The sequence below is a fragment of the Megalobrama amblycephala genome, linkage group LG22 (genome assembly GCF_018812025.1).
Source record: "Megalobrama amblycephala isolate DHTTF-2021 linkage group LG22, ASM1881202v1, whole genome shotgun sequence".
NCBI lineage: Eukaryota > Metazoa > Chordata > Actinopteri > Cypriniformes > Xenocyprididae > Megalobrama > Megalobrama amblycephala.
Window position 1 is genome coordinate 19,202,001 of NC_063065.1, and position 27,247 is coordinate 19,229,247.

A 27,247-nucleotide genomic window follows, 5' to 3' on the forward strand; every position below is an offset into this window, starting at 1 on the left:
CCTGTCATTATTTATTCATTTATTTTCAAACATTTGCACTGAAATTAATCAGTGATCACTGGAATGTTCTTCATGTACTCTTTATTTGATTGAAATGAAGATGCTAAATTATCAATCACGACACTTAAAATTACCTGTCCTAATAACTTCATACAGATTTTATTATTAATACTAAGAAAAAAACTAATCAAAATATATCTCTTTAAGGTTTTACAGCTGTGCCCCTACTTTTGTCAATATTGTCAGATATTTATGAAAACATTTAAAAATCAGGCAAATCCATGTTTCATATTCATAACAAATCATATTCCATCTGCTAGTATCTGGTGATTTTCATAGCTTTTTTTCAGTAATCAGTAATAAAAATAATGTTGTTTATATTTTGTGCCTGAAAATGTAAATACATTGTTTGAGAATTTTACACAATTCCCCTAATTTTAAGCAGGTCATACGAATACCATAAAACACACATTTAGTGAGAAAATGGAAAAAGCAAGAGATTGCACCGAAGTATGGAAATGAACAGATTAATATCTCCTTGATAGAAAAACTTGCATTTATTAATTGTTTTATTTAATAATTATTTATTTATGTACTTAAAACAGTTCTCAAAATAAAAGAAGATATTTTTTTAACTTTTTTTCTAATCATCAAACATCAGTGGAACATGTTCATAGACAATGTGATGAACTACAACTGTGGATACTTTATAGGACACCTGTATGAACATGATGACAACTGACGTCATGCATCCACAAAAACACCTGTATACAAGGAATCTAACTGTGATAAAATAAAACTTTAGTTGTTACCATTTTCATGGGATTTTGCCAAGGATTACAAACTATTGTGTTGTGTCCAGCAGAATGCCTGTGTCAGGAATCATGAGAGGGCCATATACTCCTTGACTCAGCATGAAAACCAGATCTTCTCTCTTTCTTTTTTCATGTTAGATCCACTAATGGCTCACACAGTTTTCCCATCAGCCCTCTCTCTAAGCGACAAGGCAGTTGACAAACTGATCTGAACCCCAGCGTGTCTGTGAAATGGGATCCCCCAGGATCAAAACACACTTTAAAATGGCTGAACAACTCCTCACTCAAAATACCCTTGGGATGTTTAAGTCACGCTACCACATCGCTGCTCCTAAATGCCCATTTACATACACTAAAGCTTTTTTTTTTTTTTTTTTTTTTTTTATGTAAAATTTTGTTTCTTTTGCTACTGTATAATTTTGTCTTAAACATATATTCTAACATAGATGTTTGGTGTTTTGGTGCATTTTTTATTCTGTTTGTTTGGAATTATACTTTATTATTAAAGGTGCCCTAGAACTTTTTTTAAAAAGATGTAATATAAGTCTAAGTATAAAAAGATGTAATATAAGTCTGAATGTGTCTGTGAAGTTTCAGCTCAAAATACCCCATAGATTTTTTTTAATTAATTTTTTTAACTGCCTATTTTGGGGCATAATTAGAAATGAGCCGATTCAGGGTGTGTGGCCCTTTAAATCTGGTACTCCACGCCCCAAGAGCTCACGCTTGCCTCAAACAGCTAATATAACCCTCAAAATGGATCTTTACAAAGTGTTCGTCATGCAGCATGTCTAATCGCGTAAGTACAGTGTTTATTTTGATGTTTACATTGATTCTGAATGAGTTTGAGGCTATGCTCCGTGGCTAACGGCTAATGCTACACTGTTGGAGAGATTTATAAAGAATGAAGTTGTGTTTATGAATTATACAGACTGCAAGTGTTTAAAAATTAAAATAGCGACGGCTCTTGTCTCCGTGAATACAGTAAGAAACGATGGTAACTTTAACCACATTTAACAGTACATTAGCAACATGCTAACGAAACATTTAGAAAGACAATTTACAAATATCACTAAAAATATCATGTTGTCATGAATCATGTCAGTTATTATTGCTCCATCTGCCATTTTTTGATATTGTCCTTGCTTGCTTACCTAGTCTGTTGATTCAGCTCTGCACAGATCCAGACGTTAATACTGGCTGCCCTTGTCTAATGCCTTTCATAATGTTGGGAACATGGGCTGGCATATGCAAAAATTGGGGGCGTACACCCTGACTGTTACGTAACAGTCGGTGTTATGTTGAGATTTGGTCTTTTAAACAAATGAGATTTATTTAAGAAGGAGGAAACAATGGAGTCTGAGACTCACTGTATGTCATTTCCATGTACTGAACTCTTGTTATTTAACTATGCCGAGGTAAATTCAATTTTTGAATCTAGGGCACATTTAAAGTTGAAGTGAAACAGCATTTGAAATGACATTGTATTGTATTTTCGAGTTAAATTGGATATTCATTCAAAAAACGTTCAGCTGAACTTGATCTTGAATCGAATCATGAAAAGTGGGTGTTGGAGGGCTTGGTGACGTCAGTCGTTTTAGCGAGTCACTTTGATTAATTTTACACAATAGGACAAGGAACATGTTTAAGGAATGTTAAAAGACTTATGTTAATGTTAAGGAATGTTAATTTTGACTTTAAACTTTCCAAGGCATGATAAAACATGAGAAATAAAAAGACTAATTTAATAGAATCAGTACTGAATGAATGAGTTTCCAAGAACCTTTGACCCATAAGCAACATGCCATACATTCTTGATTTGGCTTTTGGGATTAAATTACCTTTTTCTACCCCTCCCACATCTCATCCCTCTTTCTAATAAGAAGAACGGAGGGAACGGCTCAGCGGAGGAAATGCTGAAAGATTACTCGTAATCAGACTGATAGCAGTGTGTGCGAATGAAGCCAGAGGCACAGGAAAGAGTCGGACCCATGTAGGGCTAACTGCCCTCTTACTGATCCAGTTCCGTAATGGCAGTGCACACAATATCCGTCTCTAGAGTGAGAATCCATCAAAACATATTGATCCAGAAACAAGGGAATTGGCCATGGCACAGAGAGAGAGCAGTGTGGCTGAAAAGTGTTTGTTTCTGTGGGACTGTCCTGACAGGGTTCATCTATTAAGGCAGAGCTCAGGGGAATGAGAAGACAAGGGCTTGGACATCGCTGTGGTGTGTTGAGCTGGATATGGCAACAGACAATGATCATTCTCCATCTTTTGAAAGAGCTTGTTTGTTCTACTCATTCTAAAAAGACCACAGTTGATTTTCTGTGAGTATGTGCGTGTCTATTTGTTTTATTGGGACAATGGTTAGGTGTTGGGTTGGATGGTATGGTCCCTGAAGTCATCATAAAGTCTTCAAAATGACTTCTATCTTTTATTTTTTTCATTTAAAAGAATAGTTCAACAAAAATCACCATCATGTTATTCTAAAAATATATACCTTTTTTTATTCTGCAGAAGAAAAAAAATGTGAAAAGTTATCTGTGCTTCGCCCCATACAATTTCAATGAATGGGAATGAGGTTTTTCAAGTATCAAAAAAGACAAAAACATCATGAAAGTAGCTTATATGACTTGTGCACCATCTATAAGTTTTCAGAAGCCATTCAATAGATATGTTTGAGAAACTAAAAGATGTTATTCACTGTTACTTTTCTCATGGACATTTTAAAGTGTGTTCAATATCCAATTTGTTTCTTTGTTTCTTTGTTTCTTTTTAATCATTTGGTTTGATTCTGACTCATAAAACCAGTCTGAATTGATTTAATTGATTTCTCAAATTCAACTAACTGACTCAGTAGAGAGAATAATCAGTGAATAATAACAACATACATTTATTAATTTCATCAGTTATGTGCACTAATACTTTTAGGGTGCTTTTTTAAAAGTTGAGAACTTTGGCCCCCCATTTATTGTAACTGCATGGAATATAAATACACTATTTAAAAAAACTTTTCTGATCAAGAGAAAAAAAAGTTACAGTATGCAGGTGTGGAAAAACAGGGTAAATGTTGACAAAATTTGGGTGAACTATCCCTTTAAGGCCAAACAAGTAAATATCAATACTATGCCAGGACTACACAAGTTCTACACTTGTACCTGCAAACGCCAAAGTGGTGAAAAAATTGGTGGTGACATGTTTACAAAGTAAATAGCAGTAGGGGGTTCTGGGGGCATCCTGTCCCATGAATTATTTTTTTTTTTTTTGTGATTTTAACATGTAAACTAAGTATTCTGGTGCATTCTGACAAGAAAATAAGCGGAAAAACAACATTTGCTTCAAGTAAAAAAAAATCTTTTTAAAAAATAAAAAAAAAAACATTAATTGACACTAGGGCTGTGCACTGACACAAATTTCATAATTGGATTTGATTTTGATTCAGAAGCTTGCTATTTGATTTCAATTTGATTACCTTCAATTCAATATTGATTAATTTGGGGCCTATCAGGTCCAGCACATTGCAAATTTCCTCAAAGAAAAAATATCTCTCAAATAATGCTATAAACTATACAGGGAACCACAGCTGGTACATCATTATATTATTAAAGGTTAAAATGAATTGATTTGTAAGCTACTTACATATAAATTACACATAATGAAATTTTTATAAAAACGTTATAATAAATTTTTAATGACATAACTATGTTTCTACTCGTTTTTAATATCGGCCTAACATTTAAATGGTGGCTGTCATAAAACGGTTTCATACATTCAATATTGAAGCACATGTTAAAGGGATAGTTCACCCAAAAATAAAAATTCTGTCATCATTTACTCTCCCTCATGTTGTTCCAAACCTGTTTGAGTTTCTTTCTTCTGTTGAACACTAAGGAAGATATTTTGAAGAAAGTTTGTAACCAGGCTGCTTTGGGGCACAATTGACTTCCATAGTAGGAAAAAAAATACTATGGAAGTCAATGGTGGCCCAAAACTGTTCAGTTCAACACATTCTTCAAAATATCTTCTTTTGTGTTCAACAGAACAAAGAAATTTGCACAGGTTTGGAACAACATGAGGGTGAGTAAATGATAACAGAATTTTCATTTTTGGGTGAACTATCCCTTTAAGTACAATAAATATGCAATAGCCTATAGTCACAGTGGATATATATCAAAATGCTCCTCTTTAAGTTCATTTTTGTAGCTGACTAACGAGTTTTTGGACATTGAATGGCTTTTCTGATGTAAATGTGACAATAAATGTGACATTTTTACAAGCTGTTTTATTGATGCTTTTCCGCAGTCTAAACACTGATTGATCGATTAATGTGACATAATACGGATTTCAGTAAGTTGTACTGTATCTTTCATCATACCTTCATTCATGTTTATTTCGTGCTGTAAAGCGGAAGAGATGCTCGGTTCACGTGCGCTGATGTGTCAGTCACGCCACAGAGCGCCAAGAAAGATCACGACAGATCGAGAGACGTCTGGTCTCCAGTCTATGGGAAAGTAGCCCATTTTCGATTCTTGTGAGGTTTATTGTGCCTGCAAATTCATCCTGACACCAACAGCTAACAGCTGGATTTGTGAAGTTTGTGAGGTTGAGGGATTAAATATTTATTAGATATTCAAAGACTTGTTTAAATGATATAAATGTGTATTTGCTGAATGCCGACAGTATATGAGAGAGTATTATACCGTTTTCCTTTTTATTACTAATAATAGTAATAAAACGCTATAATACAATTTCATGTAGCGCTTACTGTCTTTGTTTAATACTTCTGCTTAATAATTCATTAAACTAACAGAGTAAACGTATGTAGAAAAGAATAGGAGCTTTTTTAGGTCTGTGCTCTGGCGCTGCAAGGCATTCTCAGCACTGTCAAAATAAAGATCTTATAGGTCTAATCAAGGGTGTAACTTTGGTTTGAAAAGTGGGGGGGGCACACACCCTCTAGGGGGGTCCGGGGGTATGCCCCCCTGGAAGAAAATTTTGTACATTATAAATTCATTAATCTGGTGAACTTTGAGAGTTCAAAATAAAGAGCTCCAACCCATGTTCAGTGTGCAAATTGAACAAAGAAAAAGTCTGTGCATTGACTTGTACCTGAATCCACTGTTAAAAATAAATCATCCACCCGCCAACCACTCAATGATATTCTTTGATTTAGATATCTGAACCTGATCATCCCATTACAATTATTCACATTCTCAGTGTTAAGCTTGATGATATGGTAACATATTACACTGAAGTAGGTTGCTTATAAATTAACACTCTTATCAGAATGATGGAGGCTGCCGCCTCTTAATTCTCTATGCAGGAAAAACCCTGCTGACAGAAAATGTTGCGTTTTAAAGGTGGCCAGATTTCTGAAAAATGGAAACCGGGGACATTTCCTATTTTAATGGTCAAAATTTCACCGAAATCTCACTGGTTATTATCTATTAATTTAAAAACGGGGACAATACATTTTTTATTTTTAAGTTGTTGTGGGTTCCACATTGATTTTACATTAATTATTATTATGATTTTTTTATTAGGATATTTTTTATAAATTTTATTATTAGGATTTTTGGTCTGGTTTTAATACAATTCTCAAAAAAAAACAAAAAAAAACAAAAAAAAACTAACCAGTATGCCTAGCTGCAAAAAACTATTAAACTATTTTGAAAAATCACATTACAGAATAAAACAACATAAATATGAGATAAATAAAACAGCAAATATTTTTAACATTTATTATTGAATTTAATATTTTCCATTTTCACAAGCGTTTTTGACTACAGAAATTACAACTTTTTAAAATTGTAACTATTTTTAACCATTATTTTGCATTTTAGACTCATAAAAGCATAGTGAGTTGCAAGAGTAGCCTATTGTTATTATTTTTTTATTTATTCATATTTGAGTGCATCTTCACCACATGATATAGTTAAGATGTGTGTGGAAATCGTTGCGTTGTGACTGGGGACGTTTAAAATTGTCCAAAACAATCCCGCACCCTGTTGAGGGCCTGTTATAAAACACGTAACAGTATTACTTTAATTTAACATTATCAGTATGTTACTACCTGAAAGCTGAAAATGATAACGATGTTTGATAACTGAGGATAGTGGCGCCGGGGTTGCCAGGTTTTCACAACAAAACCCACTACTCAAGGCTATGTGGTCCCACGGTAAAAATCGTCTTCATGAAGTAGCGGCGCGCGCGTGACCAGTGTGGCTGCACAGCCCCCTCTGTTGGTGAATATAATCACTACACGATTGCTCTGATAACCAGCAGGCTGCTGTATGCTGTATTACATTTTTGCAATGTATTTGCGGGTTATTTTGAACGAGCTATAAAACGGGGACAGCTCTAGTTGGGGACGAAGCACAAAAAAACGGAAAACGGGGACGTCTGGTCACCCGAAAAGTGGACTCGTTTTTATGCTACACACAATGTTCATACATTAAATATTTAGCTAACAGTCTAAATAAGAAGTTACCTAGCAACAGTGTATGTTAACGTTAGCTCAGTCAAGGCTAACATCAACAGGTGTAGAAAGAAAATATGATTATCCTGACCTGAGCTAATTTACTGAATCAACCAACTTCTTTCATTTCATCCATGACGACATTAAAGTCATCTGTTGCTGTTTCTGGCGTTTCATCGCTGACTGTGCCGCAACCGCGATACCTCCTCATAAGAGTGTGCACGCGACGTTCCTGGACGCGGACGTGCGCATCGACACAGGCAGGCTCTCTGTGTTCTGCTCCTCCGTGGCGATGACGGTGTGCGGTTAAAAAATCATAAACTAGTTTGAAAGTGGGGGGGACACAAACGGGATTTTGAAAAGTGGGGGGGACATGTCCCCCCTGTCCCCAGTGGAAATTACGCCCTTGGGTCTAATTATTGGCCAATGCCAATATCAGCGGATATTTCAGCCTTAGTGATAGTTATCAGTCGAACACTAATGTCAGGTTTTGCCACACTACTTAAGCTATTTTTTGTAGTAGCTGGTAACTACACTAGGTATATCGTTTTAAAAGCAGCTGAGCTACTTTTGCACTACTGAAAAATGTTAAGTTAGTAGCAATACTACTTTTAGTTAGTCGAACAGGCCAGTGTTGAGGAGTAACATTTGGGTAATGCTAACTCGCAATCAGTCTGGCTCCATTCTAGTACGTAACACCCACTTTACATGATCCAATCAATTGGTAATTGATCAAATCGAATGCGAATGCCATTTCACATTGACATTAATGTAATGGTGTGAGAGGAAAAAGTGTGTGTTCTCACCTGTGGTCCTAGAGGGTACGTGGGGTGAGATTGACCCATATGACCATGTTCTGTGGGACTGCTGCTAGCATCAGACTGAACTGAACCAACTCGACCACCTGAGATAGGCAGAGAGAGAGAGAGCAAAAGATAGACTTATTTGTTCATTCTTAAAGAATAAAATCCTTTTTCAATAAATTCCTCCATTTTCCCCTCCCATAACCACATATTCAAACACTCAGAGACAGTATCATGCTGTGACGGCAGTGAGCCCTCAGTAGGGTGCTCTGTAACTGCTGCTCTAAAGCGTTTTACCAATAAAAGAGCCTGCACAACATGTGTTTTCTGTTAAACACACACCAGCACTGTTACATACACGTCACGGCTTATCCTTAATTCCGCGACTCAAACCACACATCAGTTTACATGCTTGAGTTCTGCAGTGTCAACATACACATATTTAAACACCCACACATACACAGGGCTGACATGAGATACTGCGCTTCACCACAGATACTACACACCTGCAGTGTTATTTTAGTATTATTGAGATACTATTATACAGTAGTTTTTATCAATATTTTGGATTTCGTTAGCATGTTGCTAATGTACTGTTAAATGTGGTTAAAGTTACCATTGTTTATTACTATATTCACGGAGACAAGAGCCGTCGCTATTTTAATTTTTAAACACTTGCAGTCTGTATAATTCATAAACACAACTTCATTCTTTATAAATCTCTCCAACAGTGTGTAATGTTAGCTTTAGCCACGGAGCATACTATCAAACTCATTCAGAATCAAATGTAAACATCCAAATAAATACCATACTTACGTGAGTAGACATGTTGCATGATGAACACTTTGTAAAGATCCATTTTGAAGGTTATATTAGCTGTGTTAACTTTGTTTATGCTGTTTAAGGCAAGCGCGAGCTCCGTGGGCGGGGAGCGCGAGCATTTAAAGGGGCCGCAGCATGAATCGGTGCATAGTTAATGATGCCCCAAAATAGGCAGTTAAAAAAATTAAGCTTAGCTGAAACTTCACAGACACATTCAGGGGACACCTTAGACTTATATTACATCTTGTAAAAAAACGTTCGATGGCACCTTTAACTGGAACATTGGGACTCATTCACTAACCGTGTATATGCATGCATTTGTGTGTAACATCTGCATATGAAACTTCTGACATATCAATTACAAAGTACACACTAAAATATATTCCAGGAGTGGCCTTTGAAACAACTAATTTGTTAAGCCATACATTCTAAACCTTTATTATTTTTATTAGAAATAGAACGACTAAATGACTCAACCGATGTCTCAACATGATTCAATTGTGTGTATTCAAGGCCGATATAAACAGCATAATTTGCTTTAGCATAAAGCATAATTTGCTTGACTCAAAGGCTTTGCTGTACTCCTATATCAGGTTGCTTGCTGTTTTTGAAGACAGTATTTAATCTTTTTTATTATTTATTTACATACAATAGCTCATGGAATCTGGCTGGTTGATCCTCTTTCAGCAATGTTAAAGAGTCGACATTAGGCTGGTATCAGAGTTCAAAGTTCATCATAGTGACTTGAATAAAGCATCATTCAAATATGTTATCATGTATAATTAACTCATAGAGCTCATGTCATGCGATCAAAGTCTATTTAACCAGTCAGAAAATGATCAGGTAAGGTCTCGCGGGTTAATGCTGTTTTTTAAAAGGGTGTCTGCTATAGCTAATCATCTATTTTTGCGGTGCTTTGCCTTTGGTTCATGGTCAAGGCCGGATTCTACTCAAATCCAACCTATTGCTTTTTTCTACTTACTCTTTTTTCCTTTCTTTCCTTCTTTCAACAGTTGTACCACAAAACACTGAGTAGATTAAAACTAATACTGACCAAAAAAAAATAGTTTGCTGTAACTTTTGTCATTACTACATTTTTAACAGGTACTGAGTCTGTTCCTACATTTCCATGCGGTTCTTGTACATTTAATAACTAGGAACAGGAAGGCAGTGATGGCCAAAGAAAAACAAAGCAACTGATTTTAAATGGTTCTTCGCTTACAGAGGCTTCTCTGAGAATCACCATGGTAACATATCCTCATTATTCCAGAGATCACTGGAGGGTAAAGACCTGTCTCCCTGGCCCTAATCTTACACACACACACACACACACACACACACTGATCAAACCTAATAAAAGAGTTTGTAATCAAGCTACGCAGCACACTTATAAAGAACATCTGCTGATGACCGCTCACCTAAGGGATACTTAAACCCACTGTTGTTTGGTTAGCGGTCAGCCGTTCTGATGTGTGCTTTTATACACCACAAGCTTATGATTAGTTAGTTCTGGTTTCCTCCAAATGCCTGCAAAAACATAAATCTTGCCTGCGAGGAAAATTGAGCCAGAGAAGTAAAGTCAATACAAAATGTGTCATAACTCAAAAATTAAATCATGTAGTTTGGACTGTTTCTATGACAGTAAACAGTGTTCTTGTGTTGGATGGTGTTCTTTGTGTAAGGCTTGATCATTGAGTATTATTACACATCAATCAATCAATCAGTCAATCGGTCAATCAATCAATCAATCAATCAGTCAGTCAGTCAGTCAATCAAACACAACAGACTGAAAGATGTGACTTTAATGTTATGATGCTTAAATTAATAATTTTTCAAATTAAAATAACAAAATGGAACTAAATTATATAAAAAGTTTTAATATAAATATATTACAAAATATTAAGGATTAAATTATTTAAAAAAATAAATAAAATATATTTAACTTAATTAATTTTTAATTTAAAAAAAAAAAATAATTAATAACAATACAGTCCGGTCATGTCTGTGATGCTGCACCAGTTTAATAATGTCTATATTGTTCATATTTAATTACATGCTACATTTTCACATTAATTTATATGCTGTTTAAAAGTCTGTAAGATTTTGTTTGTTTATTTTTGAAAGAAGTCTCTTATGCTCACCAAGGCTGCATTTATTTGATCAAAAATACTGTAAAATACAGTAAAAAACAGTAATATTATGAAATATTAAATATTGTCTTCAGTGTCACATGATCCTTCAGAAATATATATTAAAAGATTAATAAAGCAAGAAGATGACATAAAAAAAGTTTTGCATTATTACCAATGTTTTTGTAATTGTGGGATGATCACATATTATCACAGTGATCTTTTGTCATGTATTTGATGTTCCAGATGAGCGACAGCACTAATGATGCTGCGAAGATGCGTTTGTCTCAAAGTTTGGCAAATGACAAACATCAGAGGAAAATCTCCTGTGTCAGATTCCATTATCATATGTTCACGAGCTCAATATCAAAAATCAAAAACAAAGCCGATTCCGCGTCTAATCAAAGGAGTCGCTCTGCTGCATAATTGATGAGGAGCATCGCATTGACAGAACACATGACAATATCATATATAAATAATGCTTCCTTTACGCATTGATGCTTTTGGTGTAACTTGGCGAGTTGTGAATAATATATCGCGTCTATAAGTAAAGCAGCAAAGCGTGGCCTATTGAACCAGTGTCTTTCATTGGTTGAGTGGGGAACGCTTGATCCCTTTGCAAATAATAGTAAAGTTAACACATTTTAGTTGAACGGGCTGCGAAAGAGGGGGGATCAATAATGAATAAATGTACAGGCCCCTCATCTCAGGGGGGTTTCGGTGTGTTTTTTTCCCCCTCCATGCAACAAAATTAAAAAGCCGAAGGAGGAGTGATGGGGTGTCTGGGGATTATCAACAGCGATTCACTCCCATTACCCAATCCCATTGTTCTTATGACCTGTTTATTAAAACAGCCTGTGCCTTAAGTGGATTACCCTTTGAGCGCTGAGGATATCTTACGTCTAAAGTACTGATATACACTCTAGCTGAGAAGAAATTTTCCTGGGAAGTATCCCTTCCCTCAACCAAACTAAATGCCATGTACTAGCAGCCAAACTGCTAGTACTAGTTATTGTTTGAGTTTAAAAGCCTGAGGGTATTTCGATAAACTCGCACACAACGAGTCCAAAAGAATACGCATACATGCTTCTCAAGGTTGACAGACTTACAGCACACGGCATCCCAAAGAAACCACTTATCAAACCGCCAAAGACCATTATGGATACTCAACCTCGCTCACTAATTTATAAAGGTATTGATAATTGAGCATATTTTCAAACATTTGCCCATCCTCCTACACAGCAGGCAACGTGCACTAACAGGCCGTGTTTCTCTGAGATGGTCAGACAGTGTCTCATTTGTAATCTCCTCAGTGTAGTCCTATCTATAGTAGGTTAAACACAACAGAGACCCAGACCGACAGTAAGAGAAGGGAAACCTCACCTAGTGACTCTGGATGTGCCAGCTCTGATAAAGTGGCTAAGACTCCAAGAGGTCAGAGATCAACTTTTTTTTTTTATTATTTCTTATAAAAACGTCCTTAACACAAGAGTGAGAAAAAGACCTGTGAATGGTCTTATGAGATGTTATGTGGACCAGTGTTAATTTTGGCAGCCATTTTTGATTTAGTCTTAGTCTTTATCTTCAGACGAAAATGTTCCTTAGTCTTAGTCACATTTTAGTCATTTTAGTCTTTCATATTTTAGTCTAGTTTTAGTCGACGAAAAGTCTTGACATTTTTTGTCAAGTCTTAGTCATTACTTTTAGTCAAACTACAGTTAACAACATTAATTTTGATAGCTACTTTATATGTAGTATTTAGACAAAATAGTCATAATTTTTCTCTTTAGACAAATTTGAATCAAGGTAAGAGACTGTAATGACATTGCACTTATAGCAGCAGTAGCACTTGTGCAATTGTTCATATTCTCTTTCAGTGGTTCTCAAACTTTCTAGAGTGTTGTACATCCTTCTGCGTACCCTCTCTTTTCCACTTAGACTGCAGTTATACATTTCCATTAAGGGACAATATTTGCCTTCTTAAATCGTTTTTTTTTTTTTACCTTTATTAAAGGTCCCGTTTTTTGTGGTTTTTTGAAGCTTTGATTGTGTTTATAGTGTGCAATACAACATGTGTTCATGTTTCACGTGTAAAAAAACACAGTATTTTTCACATAATTTACTTATCTGTATACCGCTGTTTCCTCTGTCATAAAAACTGGCAATGACTTTCTTGTTCTATGAAGTCCCTCCTTCAGAAATACGTAACGAGCTCTGATTGTGCCAGCGGTTCCTGTGTTGTGATTCGACAGCAACTTAGCGCACCTTGCCCGGAAAGTGCTGCACATAGTTTTACATGTGGATTATAATTTTCGGGAACCGAGTTAAACATAAATTGTAACCATTGATCTCTAAGTACAGCGTCCCTGGGAAGACCAAACAAAGGTGATTGGACTGCGGGATGAAAATAACAGCGTTTCGACGACATGGCGACAAACACACTCTACAAAAGCAACTCTTGCTCTTCTCCGTGGGAGCGCAACAAGACCACGCCCCCTTTTTTTGTGTATTCCTGTGGGCGGAGGTTAGTCAAAAAACTGTTTTAGTGACGTCATTAAAGAAGGAAGTAGAGGGATGTAGTCCAAACTGGCCGTTTGATGTAGGCGACTTCTGTTAAATAAAATATCTCGCTTGGCATTGAACTTTGAGCTTTAAAATTTTACAGATTTTATTTATACTCTAACAACAACATTACACACTAACTAAAGTTTGAAACATGGGATCACGAAGAACAGGACCTTTAATACCTTTGCAAAATAAATAATGCCTTAAATATTTTTTTTAAAAAATGCAAAAAATGCAATGATGATAAAAACGAAGTGATACTTTTAAATATTACATTAAAACCGGCAGTAGGTGGCGGGAAGTCAGTGTTTTTATGAGTGAATCATCGAGTCATTCATTCTTTCAGTATTAAAGCAAGCGGCAGTATTTATGAATGGATCATTGAATCATTGACGATTCGTTCAAAGCCACAGATTCGTTCACGAAACACAGCTTGTGTGCTGCAGTTCTGCTGTGGCTTTCGTTGCAAAATAGAGCTTTAAACAATACTGTTTAAAATGTACATATATTACCCTTTTGTTTGTTGAACAAAATCAATATTTGGGAAGTTATATATTATATTATATTCGGGCAATATTCTTACTGGTATAATATGATCAACATTAAAAACAGTAACTCACAGAAGGGTATGTTTTTGTATCGAAGAGTTTTAATCTTAAATCTACACGCAGTCTGCGTCTTTGTTCTTCATGCTAGTAAGTGCTAAATCCCCACTTTCACAAAGGTAACGTTATATTGTCGAGAACAGCACTAATGTAGCGCGATACTGGCTAGTGTGGATGCAGTCAGTTTCGACCGCGAAAGATGAGGTAATTTGATTGAATGTCGTGTATATACAACATTTTACCTGCTAGAAATACATGTTCAGTTTTCATGTTATTTTAAGGTGGAGTAGAATAAAATGAACGGCACTTTTCGCGTCAGTTTGAGAACCACTGCTGGATGTCAGCCTGCACTTTGGTCCCAGATTTAGTCAGTAAACAAGACTGACTGAATGACACTTTAAGTAGAAAATCTCAAATGAAGATCGCTGAACTTTAGCTTACTTGTCTGTGTTTTCAGATAATCCGCGCTTCAGTGCAGAGAGGGCTCGTGTGTAGGGTTGCCAGATATCAAAGATTAAGTAAAACGTGTTCTTTTAACAGAAAAGCTCTGATATGGGGGTTAAATTCTAGAAATCTGGCAACCGTAAGCGTGACTGCTCGTAAAGACAGTCTGTAATGTTTTGTCTGCTTTATTCGACAAAAACAAAAAGTGATTTCAAAAGAGTGATTTTGGTCATGGGTTTAGTCTTTTAGCCACATTTCAGTCTCGTCTTTTTTCGTCAACGATGTTGCACATGTAGCTAGTTTTAGTCACGTTATCATTAAATGAAATTGGTGTTGTCTCTCATCGTCTCGTCTTAGTCATGGAAAAAAAGGTTGTCAACGAACATTTTTCGTCATAGTTTTTGTTAACGAAATTAACACTGCTGTGTACACCATGAATTTTTAAAAACTTAACTTAAAGTGCTGTTAATAAATAGTCCTCTATGGAGTCAAATTAATGCCTTAAAGTTTTGCACAAAAATAAAGTTTTGCAAAACACAAAAAAGAATTGAGCAATAAAAAAATGTTTTGCAAACAAAAATAAAGAATTGCAAAGGAAAAATAAAGTATTGAGCAGAAAAAAATAAGTTTTGCAAACAAAAATAATAAATTGCAAAATAAAATAAAGTAGTGCAAAAATAAAAATATAATCAATTACAAAAATCAATGACAGCTGTAATCCTATTTTATCTTTGCCACATATTTTTCATGCTCAAACCTACTAAATCATTTGCAACGCTCATTTTATTCTACATTTCAGTCAAGCGTGCACTCACGATACCGGTTTTCTTTTGCGCTGCACTTTTCTGTGCGGTTCTCTTTATGGCACTGTTTTGACGTGGGGGTGGAGTCAAGAAACGGGGGCACGCCCCCGCGAAATGCATTGGAGGGGAACGTAATCGGCGACAGGTGAAATAATTCTTTGACATGGTTAAAAATAATGAATGGTTTGTTTTTGTTGGTTTGTTGTCGCCGATTACGACCCCCTCCAATGCATTTCTTATAGTAATATGACCCGTTGCACTCTGTCTCACTGCCTGTATCCACTTTTGTGTCCTTAAACATTCGTTTTTTGGGGTCGACAGCTTATAAAAACTTATTTCTGGGTTTTTTAGCTTGTTAGCTGTACACCTTGTCACACAGCACCTTTTAGGCATTGTTCTGTTTTTTGTAATGAGTCAGAAAAGACAAGAAGGCAGCCTGGATACGGTTGGATTGTTTTCCCCCCGGTGGGCGTGGTTTTCAGATTATAATAAATGCGCTCTGTCTCTATGCTTGATCTGTTCTGTTGCGATCTGCGTCTCCTGCCAATGACGTGTTTCGCGGGGGCGTGCCCCCGTTTCTTGATTCCACCCCCACGTCAAACCAGTGCCATAAAGAGAACCGCACAGAAAAGTGCAGCGCAAAGGAAAACCGGTATCGTGAGCGCACGCTTGACTGAAACGCAGAATAAAATGAGCGTTGCAAATGATTTAGTAGGTTTGAGCATGAAAAATATGTGGCAAAGATAAAAGAGGATTACAGCTGTCATTGATTTTTGTAATTGATTATATTTTTATTTTTGCACTACGTTATTTTGTTTTGCAATTTATTATTTTTGTTTGCAAAACTTTTTTTCTGCTCAAAACTGTATTTTTCCTTTGCAATTCTTTATTTTTGTTTGCAAAACATTTTTTTATGGCTCAATTCTTTTTTTTGTTTTGCAAAACTTTATTTTTGTGTAAAACTTTAAGGCATTAATTTGACTCCATAGTCCTCATAAACAGCTGTTGAGATAGTATTCTCACTTTAAAGGGATAGATCACCCAAAAATGAAAATTCTGTCATCATTTACTCATTCTCAAGTTGTCCCAAACCTGTATTAATTTCCTTCTTCTGTTGAACACAAAGGAAGATATTTTGAAGAAAGTTTGAAACCAGGCTGCTTTAGGGCACCATTGACTTCCATTGTAGGAAAAAAAATACTATGGAGGTCAATGGTGCCCGAGAACTGTTCAGTTTCCCAATTTTCATTTTTGGGTGAACTATCCCTGTTTCAGAAACAGTATTCGATACATCACGACTTAACATTGTTTCAAAATTTCAAAAGAACATAATTTATTTGAAAATGTCTAGGTTACAAATGTACTGTAACCCTGGTTCCCTGAGCAGGGGAACGAGACACTTGTCAGAAGCAATGGAGAACACCTCAGCATGACCAGTGTCTGAAGCACATGTCAAACACGACAAATTATAATTGGCCGCAACAGCCTATTAAGTCAATACCGGTGCGACCAGAGTATAAATGGGTGCCTGAAGTACACGTCATCCACTTCTTTGTCTGCAGGAGATGTATAGCAGGCATACCAGAAGCACAGCAATGAGGCACAGTGTCTTGTTCCACTTCTCAGTGAACGTCTAAATTATATTTGTAACTTAGAAATTCCCTTTTTGAATGGGATCTGACAAGACGCTATGGGGTACAAATACCCACTCCGCCATGCTGAGGGGATGCTTGCTTAGCAGCCTAGACTCTACTTAAAAAAAGAGTAACACATGCCAATGTTCACACCAGCAGCTGTTGGTGATATTCTTCCCCACAGCCATAGCCCAAGCTACCCTAACATACGGCAAGAGTATGCAGGGCCGTGAAGAGTCTCAGCCCACGAGCAGCATAAAGTCTCGGTATCATATATCATCAATACCTTAAAAAGGATACAGTCGAGGATGAAGCTTACCAGGCCAACCAGGATTGTTATTTGAATCCGTGGCTGTATCAAGAGTTGAGTTTCTTCATGGAGAAACTCTCGCAATGCTCTCATTCAGCCCCCTTGAGGACAGAGCGAGCAAATAACACACAGGTCGTGTGAGTCATCAGGTGTCAGATAAAGCTGACTTGGATGCACACAATTCCTGAAATGCTTCGCACTAACGCTTCGCCTTCAACACGTCACAAATGATCCCTTAAGACAAAGAAGAGGATGACGTGTATTTCAGCTGCCTCTTTATACTCTGGTCACAACGGTACTGATGTCATAGGCTGTCATAGGCAAATGTCGCATTTGACACGTGCTTCAGACACCGGTCATGCTGAGGTGTTCCCCATAGCGTCTTGTCAGATGCAGTGCAAGTTCCCTTTCGAAAGGGAAATCATTTTTTTGTAACATTATAAATGTCTTTACTGTCACTTTTAAATCAATTTAATGCATCCTTGCTGATTAAAAGTATATTCATTAATTTAATAATTAATCAAATTAATTAAACGCCTTCAGTTTCACTGGTCACTTGAGTGGTAAAGATCCAGGGAACAGGCCCAATGCAATGAGTCTGCAAGGAACCAAAACGGCATTAATTGATCTCATCTATGTTACATTTCAATGCCGAGCGAACACCCCACACCCAGCCGCCAAGGACAGCTCCTGCAAAATTACAAAAGCCAATGTTTTTGTTGTCATCTCGTTTAGTGCCAAATCACTCGCAGATGGCAACACTAAATCGACACGGCTGAATTAAAGAGTCATTGTCGAGTGCTCAGTTGGCATTCACCCCCGCAGACATTTATGAATCAATTTTTCCTTCCATAAAAGAGGAGCTTTAACACTTTCAAAGGAAATACATTATGTCATAACTTCAGTGATGGTGAGAGATGCTCTTTCAGGCTATTCAGAATCGACAGACCCCCAAACCTCATCTTAAACAACCCACACGTGTGTGTCCGCTTTGTGATCTTTCGTCTATTTATCATCTCATTCACTATCACGCAGTTAAACCAATTTGAATTTCAAAGTGCACGGTAAGTGTCCCACTTGCTTTTGTGTCATCTAAAAGGCATGATAAACTGAAACAGGCCATAAATGTGTAGAATTATAACAAAATAGAGTCTGCATCATATCTGCATTATCTATTGATCCAACCAATCCAACTGAAAGACATGTTCAGTGGTGTATTGATCTTCCCCATTCGGATCTAAAATATGACTGAGATTGAAGCCACTGTAAATACAAATCATTAAGCCTGATGCAGTGACCTCTTTGAAACACATTAAACTGTATTGGCACAGAGCATATGATTTGATTCATAATTTTGCTTAGGGCACATAACACACTTTAATTTTTAAGCACCGCTGATGTATTGTTGACCACAGGATCAATCAAAGTTAAAACCCATGGAAGACAATAGAATGCACTGGTGCAACAGAGAGTTTAAAGTTTAAAGCCCTGGCCACATGAATGACAGGTCACATTTAACACAATTGTAAATCTTGTCAATAATCAACCAATTGTGTTCAAATTGTCGGGTTATTGATTTTCTTAATGTGGCAGTTGGAAATCAAAAACCAGGGAAATAGACACAGGCGATGTTTGGAATGGACTACTAGCCTGCTAACTGCATATAGAAAATAATACACTGAATTGAATACTGCACACATTTTTTGTAAAGCATGTAAATAAGTGATAAACATGTCAAACAGTAGTGATAAAATGTAGTGGCTTACTTGAGTGTAATCGATGTATAATACACATAAAACCATATAGGTTATAGAGAATTTTTAATATAGTTGTATCAGCCGAAATTGGATATTTATTTGTGCATGCTCATATCAGCTTTTTTTTTCATTAAAATTACTTACAGTTAATCTTCATAAATAACATACATTTAATAATTAAAATATGTAACATTATTACATGTAATCTTTAGCAAATCTCACAAAAAATATACATTTTTAATACTCTACGTTATAATGTTGTGATGCCTAAATTCACTTGTAGCATTTTAGTGTTTTATTTTTTATTTAGACAAAATTATATAGAATTTCAATATGAGCCATTTATCGGTTATCTGCCACTTAATGAAAATAAATATTGGCTTATCTGTATCGGCCAAATTTTTAATAAAACAAAAAACACGGAAGTTCGACTCAAATGCACTACATTGTGGGATATATTATTTCATTGTACTATGTTGTATTCTGCATATTTTGACAAACGTCACCTGTCTAGGTAATCCATGCATACTGATGATTTGTACATTATGCACATACTTGATGCAAAAATAATATCAGTATGCTATTCTGAACATGGTAGCGCGACGAACTGATATATTGAAGTCGGGGATGAATAAAGCAGCAGACATTGACAGATATGAGATAAATTTATATATTTTCTTATCCTCCTAATGGACATGCAGAGAAATCCTAACCTATTTCTACAAGATAAAAATGTATCTGGTGTCAACAACCAGTACTAATTTGATTAATCTAATTGATGGGGCCATATATCTGTATGACATGTCAAAGTACACAGCTTCTTAACCTCCTTGTGGACAGAAATACTATAAAAAACCCCCGCTAAACTCTTCACCAAAAGCTTAATAAGAGGAAACTTTCAATTCCCAACAGCAGAAAAATTAGTTCAGAATTGCATTTTTTATATAACATAAAATATAAAATATACAAACATGGGGATGGATCAATGTAGCTGAGAACGCTAGAGGGGGAGAAACCAATGTGAAGACAAAAGTAGAGAAAAGAAGAAAACAGAATTAAAGCAGGGGGCAGAAGAAAGGGCATTTATGTTATCAAAAGAGTGATAGAAACTCACAGAACCCATCTGTGAGAAAGGACGGATAAAAAAGGCAAAGGAAAGTCCTGAAAAAAAGGACAGGGTGTTGATTTTGCGTGATCTGAACATTAACACACAAACGGCCACATCTGTTGAAGAAGCCTTTCCTCTCTCTCATCCTCAGGCAATGTCAACTCGATTACCGCAGGGTTGAAAGAGACAAAGATCCATCCACATGACTCCTCATCCTTTTAGGCCCATCTGCAAAGCCAGGATGTGAGGCCAACCCTGCCTGAAGAAAATCAAACCCTTTTAAAGCGAAGACAGAAAAATGCCAGGGTCGCCATGCTTTTCACTGACGCCGAGCTCTTCCTAAATTACCTTAAGCATATTTGTGGCAAATAGGATTCCGCCTTCTGACCTCCAACATTGTCCGTCTTCAGCGTAAGGTCTCTCCTTATTTCGCCGTTTTTGTGAGGCATCTCTTTGAGTGCATCCTGTATTCTTTTTCTATACGTATTCTTTTCGGCTCTCATGTGGCGATTTAACACATGCTCTCTGACTTTTTGTGAATAAGAATATTAATAGCTATTTGCAATCGTGGCAAGAATATAAGGGACATATTTATCATTATTTTTACCAGTAGAATCCTTCATGCTGTAGAGCTGTAAAAGTCTTTGTACTTGGAAGTAAAAGCTCGCTGATCTTGTACTCTCGGGTGTAGTCTGTATTCTTGTAGCACGTTTGCTTGTCTTTGTCGTGCAAAAGTCACAGCTTGCGGACCAGCAAAGCAGAAGCAACAAAAACTAAAATAATAACAATTACATTATTCCATCTTGTTTGGTACTCTCCTTCTAATTAGCCTTTCGCCGAGCCCCGCCCCCCTTAGTTACTGTTGCTTTGTCCGACAAGCCGTGGCGCTGTCACGCCACATGCAGTGAAAAATACATCGCGGAACAAAGAGGATACTGACCACACATCGACAGACAAGACAGAGCAGGTTACTTATGATATTAAACAAAGTCCCAGCTTTCAAACCGTGTAGTTATTAAAGAAATTCAAACAATAAAAACCGTTTTGTTGCTCTTTAATGTGTCGTGACCATGGTCGTGACAGATTGCTGTAGATCCTCAGCTCAACCGCTCGTAAAAACCGATCATCTCTTCCTATTAGTCCATGAACATGAGAATGAATGTTGTTTCAAACGCGGAAAGACGTCAATACACACCATTTTTCAAGTTTAACTCCACCGAGGTTAATCTTTTAACTACTGGCTGCTTTGTCGGACAAAATGGCGGATGCGGCGTTCTGATTGGTTAGATCGTTTGTCAATCAAACTCTCGGCGAAAGGTTAATTGACCCTTCGCAAAGACCCGCCCCCCTTAGTTACTGTTGCTTTGTCTGACAAGCCATAGTGCTGTCGTGCCACACAGAGTGAAAAATACATCGCGGAGCAAAGAGGACACTGACAACACGTCGACAGACAAGACAGAGCAGATTACTTATGATGTTAAACAAAGTCACAGCTTTCAAATTGTGTAATTTTTAAAGAAATTCAAACAATAAAAAACGTTTTGTGGCTCTTTAATGTGTCGTGACAGATTGCTGTAGCGCCTCAGCTCAAGCGGCTCGTGAACCGATCATCTCTTCCTACTAATTAATTTATAGCATCAAATAAACATGAATGAACATCAGAAGGAATGTTGTTTCAAACGCGGAAAGACATCAGTACACACTATTTTTCAAGTTCAAGTCCACCGAGGATAATCTTCGAACTCCTGACTGCTTTGTCGAACAAAATGGCAGATTCGGCATTATGACTGGTTAGATCGCTTGTCAATCAAACTCCCGGCAAAGGGTCAATTACAGTCCAATTCTATGTTTCCACGTTGTTCCTTTTAAAAAATAGAAAATTTTGCTCGCTACCTCAAAATGTCTGTATCCCCATACTACTTATTTCAGTAAAAATACTGGTTTCCACGTTTGTCGTTTCTTGCAAGGGTGTCATTTCTGTCAGTGTTTATAGCGTTTACATAGAAATGCAAGTGGAGGTTTATAGGAGCCTGTGGGGGTGACAACAAGAGCTCTGAGGATGGTGTTAGCAACACGCCAGATGCCCACATGTCATGGCCAGCACATCGCCCACTGACCCCAAGGCTGTACAGCCACACTTGTGTCCATCCCTCCCCCTAACGCAGACATCTTTCACAGGCGTCTACATACAAATATGAGTATAAAATAAAACATGCCTTTTAGTTCAGTATGTATACCATTCAAAAGTTTGGGGTCAGTAAGATTTTTTTCTTATTTAGTTTCCCTTTCTTTTTTTCTTTTTACTTTTATTCTTTTATTTTTTTTATTCAGCAAGGATTAAATTAAATTGATCAAAAGTAACAATAAAGACACATAATTATATATTACAAAAGGTTTCTATTTCAAATAAATGCTGTTCTTTTAAACTTTATATTCTTTATATTCAAAGAATCCTGAAAAATGTTTCATGGTTTCCACAAAAAGATAAAGCAGCACAACTGTTTTCAACATTAATCTTTTTTCTTTTTTTTCCCCTTGAGCACCAAATCAGTATTTAAGAATGATTTTTAAAGGATCATATGACACTGAAGACTGTAATGATGCTAAAAATTCAGATTTGCCATCACAGATATAAAATACATTTTAAAATATATTAAAATAGAACACTTTTATTTGAAATTGTAATAATATTTCACAACATTACTGTTTTTACTGTATTTACGTACTGTAGCATCAGTGATCTATAGGAGACTTCAAAACATTTTAAAAACCTTATCAACCCCAAACTTTTTAGCCCAAAATTTTAAAGGTGCCCAAGAATGCTTTTTCACAAGATGTAATATAAGTCTAAGGTGTCCCCTGAATGTGTCTGTGAAGTTTCAGCTCAAAATACCCCATAGATTTTTTTAAATTAATTTAATTTTGGGGCATCATTAACTATGCACTGATTTTTTCAGCGCGCTGCCCCTTTAATTCGCGTGCTCCCTGCCACACGAGCTCTCGATTATATTATAGCACATTTACAAAGTTCACACAGCTAATATAACCCTCAAATGGATCTTTAGAAGATGTTCGTCATGCATGCTGTATGCATGCTTCGAATTATGTGAGTAAAGTATTTATTTTGATGTTTATATTTGATTCTCTATGAGTTTGACGCTATATACTCTGTGGCTAACGGCTAATGCTACATTGTTGGAGAGATTTATAAAGAATGAAGTTGTGTTTATGAATTATACAGACTGCAAGTGTTTAAAAATGAAAATAGCGACGGCTCTTGTCTCCGTGAATTCAGTAAGAAACGATGGTAACTTTAACCTCATTTAACAGTACATTAGAAACATGCTAACGAAACATTTTTTAATTTACAAATATCACTAAAAATATCATGCTATCATGGATCATGTCAGTTATTATTGCTCCATCTGCCATTTTCGCTGTTGTTCTTGCTTACCTAGTCTGTTGATTCACCTGTGCAGATCAAGATGTTACTGGCTGCCCTTGTCTAAAGCCTTTCATAATGTTGGGGACATGGGCTGGCATATGCAAATATTGGGGCGTACACCCCGACTGTTACGTAACAGTCGGTGTTATGTTGAGATCCGCGTGTTTTCCGGAATTCTTTTAAACAAATGAGATTTACATAAGAAAGAGAAAGCAATGGAGTTTGAAACTCAATGTATGTCTTTTCCATGTACTGAACTCTTGTTATTCAACTATGCCAAGGTAAATTCAAATTTTGAATCTAGGGCACCTTTAAATGAATAGTTCTGCTGAAAATTAATGGTCCATTCAATATTATCAGCAGCTTTATTGTGTTGCTCAGGAGCTAATTACCTTCCTCCATCCCCAGCTCCACCTCTCATCCAGTCAGGACTTGGCCTTCTGATATTTATCTTGATTTATGTTGTTACATTAAATTATTGACATTAAAGGATTAGTTCACTTTCAAATGAAAATTATCCAACCTTTACTCACCCTCAAGCCATCCTAGGTGTATATGTCTTTCTTCTTTCTGATGAACACATTGGAGAAATATTAATAAATATCCTGACGCATCCAAGCTTTATAATGGTAGTAAGCGTTACCAAACAAGTATGAGCTGAAGAAAGTGTCTCCATCCACATACATCCATCTATAATAAGCATATTCCACATGGCTCCGGGGTTTAATAAAGTCCTTCTGAAGCGAAGCAATGCATTTTTGTAAAGAAATATCCATATTTAACAAGTTATGAAGTAAAATATCTAGCCTCCTCCAGACTGCCTTTTGTATTCTACTTACGAAGAAAGTGTAAAACTCTAGCAGTTCAAAAAGCTTACGGTACGTCCTACGCCGTCCCTATTCAACTTTTTTTTCCGTAATTTGAATACAGAAGGCAGACTGGTGGAAGCTAGATATTTTACTTCATAACTTGTTAAATATGGATAATATTTTTTTTACAGAAACACGTCGCTTCACTTCAGAAGGCCTTTATTAACCCGTCGGAGCCATGTGGAATATGTTTATGATGGATGGATGTGGATGGAGACACTTTCTTCAGCACATACTCGTTTGGTAACGCTTAGGTGATGCGTCAGGATATTTCTCCAATTGTGTTCATTAGAAAAAAGAAAGTCATATACACCTAGGATGGCTTGAGGGTGAGTACAGCTTGGGGTAATTTTCATTTGAAAGTGAACTAATCCTTTAAGAACATTAATAATATCTGCAATACATTTATGTTGGTTCTGTTCTGTTTACCCTAAGGAGGTTATCGCTGTGCTCCTTCCTCTTATCCATGCTAAGCTGCATGGATGGACGGGGAGTTCTTGCCAAGAACAGAACCATTCCGCCAATCCATACTGTATGCTAACTGTCAATCATCTTTGATGAGTTGTTCTGACAGAAATATCTTATTTTGTGTTCCATGGAAGAAATAAAGTCATACAGGTTTGGAATGACATGAGGGTAAGTAAATGATGACTGAATTTAAATTTTTGGGTGAACTAACTCAATATACCTTGAAAATCTCTTACTTTCATTGTATGGAAAAGAGCAGCATGAACATCCTGCTAAATATCTCCTTTTGTGTTCTACAGAAGTAAGTAAATCATAGAGGTTTCGAAAGACATGAGGGTGAATAATTTTCATTTCTACTACTACTACTACTCCTACTAAAATACACAAGAAGGTAAGGCATTGTGGGTTTTTTTTTTTATCTGAATGAAACATCTAAATAAACGTATTGATGTTCAGCAAGATCCTGAAAAAACAATATTCTAAACCTCAATTGCCTGTTACAGTTTCACACTTCCTCCCCTTGTGTTCATTTCCACATCTACACGAGTCTCTCATCTCATTCCTCATCTCATCCTAAGCAGTCATCTCGTTCTCTCCCAGGTCACTCGGCAGCATCAATAGACATCATCATAAACACAAGCAATCGGAGCGCGAGCGTGGCGAATCTCTCCAACTCCTCCTACGCAAGGTCATCCTCCAACCTGTCTTACAACAAAATGAAGGTTGCAGGGAAAGTCTGGAGCTTTGAAGCTCTAGAACTCCATCCTGCTAGAAGAGCGGCACCCTCAGCTTCTGTTCCACATCTTTAAATATGACAGGAAGGATGCCTTGGAAAAAAAAAATCACATTATAACTTCTGTGGATTGCCGGACGCAAACACTCGCATTCCTCTACCCCCTCATATACACGCACAGTCACTCCTGGCTCTCATCTCCTCAATCTTTGGTTTCAAAGGGATGGTATAAGGCAGAAGGACAGGGGGTTATGCATTAGTACTGGTCAGTGCTCAAAGAGACTCCATCATAAATAATAAAGGGTCTGTGAAGGACATCCAGACTCTAGTTACCGGCTACGCACTGCGCTTCGCATCGTACCAGACAAACACAAGATTGTCATTTTTTATCCAGCGATGACCACCCTCTCTACCCGTATGATTAGCTCACGGCTTCAATTATCCCACACGATGGAAGCAACATGCAGAGTGATGGCGGAGAATGTGTTTCGGGAATGTTTGTGAGGGAACATATCTTGTCCATATCTCAATGGAGAAGAGGACGTGCTGTACTGTTTGTAGATATTGCATTCTTTTTACATTCAGAATAATAAATCAGCATAGGTAATAAGCATATATAGACTGATTGTTTTTTGCATTAAGGAAAAAACTGTGAAATGCTGGAGGACATACACTACTCTGATGAAAGATGAATTTAGACTACTTCCCAGTTTGGGGTCAGTAACTCTTTTTTTTTTTTTTTTTAATAATGCTTTTATTCAGCAAGGATGCATTCAACTGATCAGAAGTGACAGTAAGGTTACAAAAGATTCTTTTCAACTTTGTATTTATCAAAGAATCCTGAAGAAAATCGATTATGGTTTCCATTATGTAGCAGCACAATTGTTTTCAATACTGATAATATTAAGAAATGTTTCTTGAGCACCAAATCAGCATTAGAATGCATCATGTGATACTGAAGACTGGTGTAATGGCTGCTGAAAATTCAGCATTGCTATTACAAGAATAAATTACATTTTAAAATATAGTGATAGAAGAAAAAGTTATTTAAATTGTTTTTACTGTATTTTTGATCAAATAAATGCAGCATTGGAGGTCATTCTTTAATAAATAAATAAATAAATCATAACAACCCCAAACTTTTGAATATGTTGGTCTGAGCTAGGTTCAGTACTGGTGCCATTGAACTAGCATATCCAATATCAACCTTGTCAACCAACATGATCTTTAATGGTCTTTCTGATCAAGGATCAATAACAAGGATAGCCCACTGGCCCAGAGCAAGAGTTTTTAGGCAAGCTGACATTGAAAGTGTGTTTAAGAATTTATAAAGTTACATTACAGCTGTATAATTTCCAGCTTGTTGCATTAATATATATATATATATATATATATATATATATATATATATATATATATATATATAGTGTAATATTGTGAAGAGAAAAAAATGTGA

The 27,247-nt window shown here is 36.5% G+C and overlaps 1 protein-coding gene across 6 annotated transcripts in view; it reads right to left on the reverse strand.

The window, feature by feature from the left end:
- Positions 1-27,247, reverse strand: part of pou6f2 (POU class 6 homeobox 2) — a 157,139-nt gene that overhangs the window by 93,638 nt on the left and 36,254 nt on the right. For all 6 annotated transcript variants that reach the window (XM_048174776.1, XM_048174779.1, XM_048174777.1 and 3 more), the window contains one exon: positions 8,103-8,200. In XM_048174776.1, coding sequence (XP_048030733.1) covers positions 8,103-8,200 — 98 coding nt within the window. The remainder of the gene's footprint in view (positions 1-8,102; positions 8,201-27,247) is intronic.